The sequence below is a fragment of the Balaenoptera physalus genome (genome assembly GCF_965194825.1).
Source record: "Balaenoptera physalus genome assembly, chromosome: 3".
NCBI classification, from domain to species: Eukaryota; Metazoa; Chordata; class Mammalia; order Artiodactyla; family Balaenopteridae; genus Balaenoptera; species Balaenoptera physalus.
The window spans coordinates 100329746-100338183 of NC_138890.1; the positions used below are offsets into that span (position 1 = coordinate 100329746).

The 8438-nt window shown below is 36.4% G+C and overlaps 1 protein-coding gene across 7 annotated transcripts in view; it reads left to right on the plus strand.

Moving 5' to 3' along the window:
• Window positions 1-8120, plus strand: part of ELL2 (elongation factor for RNA polymerase II 2) — a 73092-nt gene extending 64972 nt beyond the window's left edge. For 2 of the 7 annotated variants that reach the window (XM_082458100.1, XM_082458106.1), the window contains 4 exons: window positions 1905-2076; window positions 4066-4110; window positions 7524-7693; window positions 7799-8120. In XM_082458100.1, coding sequence (XP_082314226.1) covers window positions 1905-2076; window positions 4066-4110; window positions 7524-7693; window positions 7799-7856 — 445 coding nt within the window. In that variant the 3' untranslated portion in view covers window positions 7857-8120. Of the gene's footprint in view, window positions 1-1904; window positions 2077-4065; window positions 4111-4201; window positions 4769-7523; window positions 7696-7798 lie in introns of those variants that run through there. The other 5 variants (XM_082458102.1, XM_082458104.1, XM_082458103.1 and 2 more) reach the window with 5 other exon arrangements.
• Window positions 8121-8438: the final 318 nt, after the last annotated feature.

Below are 8438 nucleotides of genomic sequence, written 5' to 3' on the forward strand. Positions count from 1 at the left end.
ACGTACTGATCTACGGATGGTTGCTGCATCTGCCTCAGTGCATTTCTGTATGTTTGTTATTTTCTAGCTCTTTTAAAATCATGAAAGTACATAACCTATGTGATTGTTTGCCTAAGAGCAATTTATTTTAACAAAAGCTATCTTATATAAACATTGCAAATTTTCTTAAAATGATGAGAAAGCATGAATTTTCAGAAAAATCACTAAAAATACAGAACTTAAACTTGTTTCTTAAGAAAACCAAAAGGACATACTATAAAACCTTTAATGATCAGCCTCTGAATAATTCATACGTAACCACAGTATTCCTAATTTTTATATAATAAGAATACTTCGGTTACTTGTGGTTGTGAATTATCCAAAGTATTTAACGTTTTATTCCATCACTACATTAAGAGCCAGCTGTAGAACCATAACAATTTTTATTAAAAATAGTGACATTCTTTTCATTAAAATGCCAGTATAACCAAATAATCTTCTATAATAGCAACACAACTGTTGGCCAGTTTGGTACTTTTCCCTGAGGGAATTATTAAATAAAATATGGAGGGTGTGGCCTCAGGTGTGATTTTGAGAAAGTGGGATAAATATTTTATATAACAAATTGAACCTGAGTTTCACGATCAGTTTAGCCATTTTGCTCATGTATGCTTATCCCCAGGAACCTCTTTCTGTCCCCCGGGCTCTCTCTGGTCTGCAGTCAGGACAGCCCATGTCTAGAGAGGCCTGTTTCACTGCTTGGCTGGTAGTTTTCCTTTTATAGCAAGGACACTAGCAGGGCAGCTTTAAATCAGCATACTACCACTGTCTCAATTACACTTAGAAAATTGAACCTCCACACTGTCTAACTCAGCATGAATAAAAATATTAATGAGGACATTAAGGTTGCTCACTGCATCACTTTTCTCACATTTCCAACTAGGCATCTGTGCTATTGCATTTTAAATAAAACTGGTAAGAATGTCTAAAACCATTTTGGAAAGGACTGAACTCCCAAAGTTTTCCACAATGAAGAGTATATGTATACCCACTGGGGCACCCTGAAGCTCCTGCCACCTGCCTGAAATTGCTTTGAAATCTCAATTTTTATCTCAAAAAGTCAAGGGAATTTTGCATTCCATGACAGGAGCACAGAGTACAAAGACCCAGGCCCAGAGCCACAAACAAATAATATTAACTTTAATATTAAAATGCTGTTTTGGCTTACCACCACTGAATAAACTGACACTCTGGGAAGGTGGCCTTCATTCACTAGGTCCCGAGAGATATTCACACCCTGAAGTAAAACATTTGTGGCCTTTTTATTAAGAAAATAAACTAGTAGTATAAAACTGGCTTTCTGTTACACAGAGTATGACATTGTTTGAAAAGAACTAGAGAAATATACCTTTTTTCCCCCTTTTTTATTTTTTCTGGTCTAACTCTCATTTTTAAAAAATGATAAAACAAAGCAGCAGGTCTACAAAGAGCTTTGACTTCAGCACTTAGTGACTGTGGGACGTTCTCCTGGTTTCACATTACCCCTCCAATCCTTCTGTTTCCATGTGACTCGTAACAGATGGGTTGGCCTCTGCCGCTAGCATGGTAGTAAATTATTTGGGGTAGAGAAAGGTTTAGGAAGCTACACGTGTGTAAGTGTTGTCTTCTAGTTGCACTTTAATTCCATTGCCACCATGTTTTTTTCACATTTATTCTTCTTCCCAAAGTTCTTATACTCTCCTGTGGGATAATTTTACCAGGAAGGTCTTTGAAGGAGTGACAAGGCAGCAAGCAGTGGCAGAGTGGCATTCAGTCTAGGGAAACACGCATAGATATAGTTTCCAAATATTTGTGTTAAATCTCAGACTTCTGCATCATGTTTATTCTGTAGCTACTCTCCGTTTATCTTTTGTCTTTTTTACTAGAAAATATATTGCTATTGTCTCCTATGAGCAACGCCAGAATTACAAGGATGACTTCAATGCTGAGTATGATGAGTATAGGGCCTTGCATGCCAGGATGGAGACTGTGGCTAGAAGATTTATCAAACTGGATGCACAGCGAAAGCGCCTTTCTCCAGGCTCAAAAGAGTATCAGGTAAACACATTTGTTCCTAGATGGACTGACTTTCATATTTTACCTTCTTTCTTTCTCTGCCCTTCCCATCCCCAGCCATCCTCCTAGCCTTCAGAGCAAGTCCTCTCGCAGACCAGCCTCTCTGCAGCTTTTGGCCTTCAAAATTAAAGGCCTTCCTTTAAAATTAGCTAGGAAAATAAATATTTGAAATAGTTCTTGAAAATAAGTAAACATGATGATCCTATATTTCCTCCAGTGGAAAAACTATATTTTCATATAATATAATATGTATAAAATGTATAATATATACTTACATACTTACTGTAATATAATGTGTAGTGTACTGAGAAAAATACAGACAACAAAATAGGAAAAACAAAAAGCAAGATTTGGCATCAAAATATTTGACCGCATTACCAACTCAACTCAGACTATAGCTCTTACATCTGGTGCTAATTCCCAAAATTACTATTTCAAGTACATTTTTAAAAAAAATTTTTTTAAACCTCAGTCTGGCATAGAATATAAAGGGGGCTTAATACCACTCAGGTTTGGGGTTTAAGTGAAGAAAAGCATGGTGCTTCCAGCTTCCCAAGACTGCCGTTTGTTAACAGGTATTAATCTGTTTTCACTTGCCTACATTAAGTGGTAATATTACTACAGCTGACAAAGAGCAGTAGAAGCCTGACCTGCTTACTGATTGTTCGTAGAGCTCTTAGCCAAAGGATTGATATAAATGTATGTTTCCTTCCTTGTGTATGACAGATAACTTTGTCACATTTCACAGCCGCAAATGGTGCCTCCATCCTAGCCCACTGTTGTTCTGACAGGAACCTACATGAGAAAATGGGGTGGGTTTTCCCACAATGGGGAAAACAGCCTGAGAGCATCCGTGCCCTAGAGATTCATTGTGTCTTCTATTAGTGGGCCTTAATCTTTTAAACAAGCTGCCTAGAGTTATAGAAAACTTTGCCAGAGGAGTGAGTGGTTGGCAGTGCAAGAGGTCAGTGATATGGTTTGGGGGTTATTTTTTTCTATATAGTCATTTACCAGTATACCATGATTATATTTAAACTAAAATGTAATTCTGAGAATTGCTGAGTGGTTAGGAGCAGGCTCCGAAGCCAGACTGCTTGGATTTGATTCCCAGCTCTACTTGTGTGACCTTGGGCAAGCCACTTAACTTGACTGAAAATTCTAAAAATCCCCATCCATAAAGTGAGGTGATGATAGAGTTGTGCAGAATAAATGTTAGCATCTGGAAACTGCTTAGATCCATAGTACATCAGGTTATGTAGTACATAAGGGTTAGCTCTCTTCCCCTACCACCCAATTTTCCTCCCTAGAGGCAATCAGTATTACTGGTTTCCATCGTATTCTTTCAGAGGTCTGTTTGAGTATAAGATATATATACACAAGCAAATTCACAAATATACCATATGTAATTGAATCTAAGCTGTCATCATTTATAAGATGCACCATTGTCTTATGTTCCAGTAAGTTAAGGTATGATACATGATTTATCAGATTTCATTAACAATTCCTAGAATATAATATTCTATTTCTCCCTTATAAACAAATGATACCAAACTGTATAAATTGTTCTGTGCTTTGCTTTTTTCACTAGACAATATATATCTTAGAGAATTTTTTTATGTAATCACATAAAGCACTTCCCCCTTTTTTAATGGCCTCTTAGTACTCCTTTGTATGGATTAATGGACATTTAGATTTTGTTTACTTTCTTTTGCTTTACAAACAGTGCTGCAGTGAGTAACCTTGTACATGTGTCATTTCACTCAGGCACAATTAAATCTGAAAGAAAAGTATAAGTGCTGAGTCAGTTTTGCATTTGCAGTTTTAACGGCAGTTGCCAATTGCCCTCCTTAAAGACTGTACCAATTTACATTTCCATCATTAATATTTCCCACACCCTTGCCAATTGTGTGTTATCTGTTTACATTGCAAAGAAAAAAGTTCTCTTCTGATTTCTAATTATTAATTTTCTAGAATGTTCATGAAGAAGTCTTACAAGAATATCAGAAGATAAAACAGGTAGGTATCATCACTATTAGTTTTCTGACCTTTAGTTGAGAAGTGTTATGAATTCCACAGTCTTACTCCTCACTGTTGTTTTCATCCACAGTCTAGTCCCAATTACCATGAAGAAAAATACAGATGCGAGTATCTTCATAACAAGCTGGCTCACATCAAAAGACTAATAGGTGAATTTGACCAACAGCAGGCAGAGTCATGGCACTAGAGCTCTGCTTGGACCAGAAGATGTGAATAAACTTAAGCTTATTTATTTAAAATTCCAAATGAGTTGCTCTCAAATTCTAAAAAATGAAACTTTGCCTGTTGGAAGTTTCAGTATTAGTAAACTTGAGTTACCTTCCCCCCCCAACCCCCATTTACTTTGTTTCCTTGCATTTTTGAAGCTGCTTTTTTCTGGTCCTTTTTTCCTTCTTAAGACTTGTGTTTGTCAATAGAAATAATTTTTTTTGTAGATATTGGGGATCCAGTGTCTGTACTTCAAATCAATTTTTTTTTCCTTAAAAAACTGTGTTTGTCATTAGAAATGATTTTTTTTAGATATTGGGGATCTAGTGTCCACACTTCAAAGTTATGTGTGTTTAAAAAAAAAAAAACAGTAATGTACAAGGTGAAATGCTTTTGGATAAACATAAGCCTATTTTCTGACCTTTCTTAATACGAACTCTTTGCCTTAAATGGTAGAACATTTAGAAATTTGCACAAAATACAAAAAAACTTAAAACATTGTTTTGGAGGGTTAAGAAATAGAAAGGTGTGTGAGTATGTGTATAGATCTATATACACATGTGTATATATAGTCTGACTTGATCTAGAACAGTAAATCTGCCCTGCAAATTAACCCCCATTGCAATGGTTGCCTTAAGGTGTTTGCTAGTTGTGTACCTAGTGTGGTTAATCATTAGCTACACTGCTTCCCACTTGATTAGAGCAATGGGAAGCACACTGTGGCCTACCAGCGTCTGAAAGCGTGTGCTCGACCTGTATGTGTGCAGAGGTGGTGTGGATGTGAGCGTGCGTGAAGGAAAAAAGCTGCTACTCTCAGTAGGCCAAACGCTCAGGTGAAACAACTGATGAGTGTTACTGTAGGTTTTTTTTTCCTATCAAATTGCTACTTCTATCGTGGAAGACAAAAGCATTTCCATTTCAACAGTTTGTCAACTTTATTAATGTTGGGCAAAATTGATATGTTATGAAAATGAAACAGATCTATAGTTTGGGGCAAAATTATAAAATTAAACGTGTAGGTAACCTATTTATATACTGCTATAAAGTATTTTTGAAGAGAGATATGCAAAGAAGCTATTACCTACATGAAATGTATATTTAAAGATTTTTTTTTCATCCTGGCTGCCAGGAATATAAAAAAGAGTGGATATATTTAACCATAACATACTGTGATTCATCAAACAGCACAAACTTTCATTTCATGGAGTTTATCTGTTGACGTTGATTTAAACTATCATTTGTTTTATCATGTGGGAACATAAGTTATGTGGTCAAAAATATAAGGATTTTGAACTAATGTTGATTCAAGTTGTGTTGTCTTATCGTATTGTTTTTCAAAGTGCTGCCAGTTTAAAAGGGAAGCATTATGTTTACAAATATGTTTTGAAATGTTTGCCAAAATTTTGGTGGTATCTTTAATAAAGATGTTTGTCTCCAGCATCCAAAACAATAAAAAAATAAATAACTTTGTTGTGTATCGCTGTAAACCAGAAAATGTTGGTGTCTAGAAAACCTGAGAGAGCATGTAGATGAAATTTTCTCTTTGGAGTTCTTCTAAAACATTAACAGGAAAGAGTAGATAATATAGTAAAAGTATACAAAAGTATACTATACAAAGACTGAAACAAGACCCTGTGCACTATAACTCTGTAACATTACCACAGCAATTTGATTTCTACGTAGCATGGACCTCCTAGGGAATTCGATTTTCTTTTAGCATTGAGATCCCTGGTGCTCTTCCTTTTACCTCAGAATTGGTACAATCATTACTCAGCGTTCACTGATATCAAACTTTCAGTTGGAAAAAAAAAAAAAAGCAGTAAAGGAAACTTAATTGGGGATAAATTTGGTCCTCATATCATATGGTAGAGTCTCCTGAGGGATTTGTAAGTAATGACCTCATGGGTGTCATTTCTTAGAACATCATGGCCTTTTAATCAAAGATAGTGTGCTGCTACTTGCTATGAGTGGTGTTTCTCAAAAGCAAGGTGCTTGGACCACTTGCATCACCCAAATTAGAATCTCTGGGGATAGGGCCCACATAGCCCCATTTTCATAAGTATTCTCCAAGTGATTTTGCAAGCTAAAGTGTGAGAACAATTGGCTTGGAAGTAACGCTAAACCTTTAGGTCTCTAAATCTCAAAGTCTTGAACTGAAGAAGTTCGGCTATTGGCTTTTTTTTTTTTAAGCCCCTCCCTGTCAGCAGGTGCAAATCACTTTTCCTCTCTACATCATTTGTGGCACCCTCTCAGTTGTTTCACTGCTAACACTTATTTTAGAACTTGTTTACAAACAAGGCAAGCCTTCCAGTTGGCTAATTGTTAGCCCTTGGAGCTCCTACCCATCTACATCAGCACATCTTCTGGTTTACAAATTGGGTAATAATGGAAGCTGGAGATGCTTTATGAAAATCCAGCATTGCACACCCGTAGACTTGACCACCTACCTATAAAAGCCTTAATTTAGATGTTTGTTGTGTACATTGGGCAGATCCTTGCAAAATGTATATCTATCATCAGTTGCAGATTTGAGAGTTGTGAATCTCTGCATCTATTACCTAAGGCTGCATCTCTTTTAAAGATGGGCGTGAGCCTATTAAGATATTTATAATCATTCTTCATCTCCTACTGCAAGATTTTTAGATTCTCTCAAATAATTGCTGCAGGAATGGGTGGCCACTTAGTATCAGTTACTCTGGTAGAATTTATTTCGTTTTTTGTTTTTTTGGTTTTCTTGAGAGAAATAGTAAGTGTAAAATAGCATTGTCAAGATGAGACAATGAGTTTGTTATTATTTGCTCATCACATTTCATCCAAAATAATTTGAAGCACTCTTGATGATTTTTACCAACAACCATAAATTAACTCCAGAATGAGCGAGCAGCTGATTTAATACAAACCCAAAATAACATTAACTAGATGTGGTTTTGTTTTATGTGAGGACTTCACTTCCTATCTCGTTGGTTATTTATTTCCCCTGGAATACTTTAGAGGGGTTAACTTTCAACTGTAAGTAGTGATAGATGTTCAGTACTTGCTCTCACAAAAGTAATTGGCGTGGTCAGTTGATATCATAGCTCCATGCATTGATTATAAAAATCCAGTATTAATTTTCCTTCATCTCTGATTGATCTTTAACCTTAATAGTTTTCTTTTCCCTTAAAATATTTCACCTTATTCTGTAAAACAAATGCATATTTTCATGTTTGAAGCAAGGTGTTGAGATGAGGTTTGGACACAAATGGTCCGTCAGTTCCGACACTCTGCTTGGTTGCCTTACCCCTTCCACTAGTGCGTCCTTTGTTTCTGGAACTTGGCTGAAACTCTTCAGCCAGTTCATCATCTTTCCAGCCGTGTGAGTGTTGAGTCACGTATGAGTGGTTTTTGCCTTTACTACTTTTAAAGTTCTTACTGTTTATTACTTGCCTAAGTGTTACTAAATCCTTTTATTCTGTACCAGATGGGGAAAAATTATAGCCAGCTTTGAGAGGAAACTTTTGGGAAAAGATATTAACTGACACGACTAAATGAAGGCAACAGAAGATGTTATCAATGTTCTTTGTAACCTGAAAACTGAACAAGGCTATGAGGCTCATTTCAAAATATTTTGAAGTGTTAAAAATATATACATATATATCTACGCTGCTTCTCAGTTGTTCTACCCAAACCATGTTAGCAAGGTAAAATGTCACAGAGACTTTTCAGTTAACTGAGCTCAGCAGCTGTGGTGGCCCCTGTTGTTCTACACCAATTTCAGTTCAATAAAAATGTTAACTTTGCAATTCTGGTACTCGTTTTTCCTTTGTCTCATTTCAAGGCTCTTAATTTTGTCTTAGAAAAAAACATCCCGCAACAAAGTTCTCTCTGATGCCCTAATGTAAGTGATCTTCCTGGGACAGAGAAGATGACTTGTTGGTGACTCTAGGAAGTGGGAACACAGGGTATTTGCTCCAGGACCCCCTGCTGCCTGTTTTACAAGTGGAGGACATGCCCTCCAAAGGCAGTATCTCCTAGGGGAACAATAATCACAGTTACCATTTATTGAGGGTTTTCTGTGGGTTACACACTTTATATGTATTGTCCCATTTCTCCTCAGCACA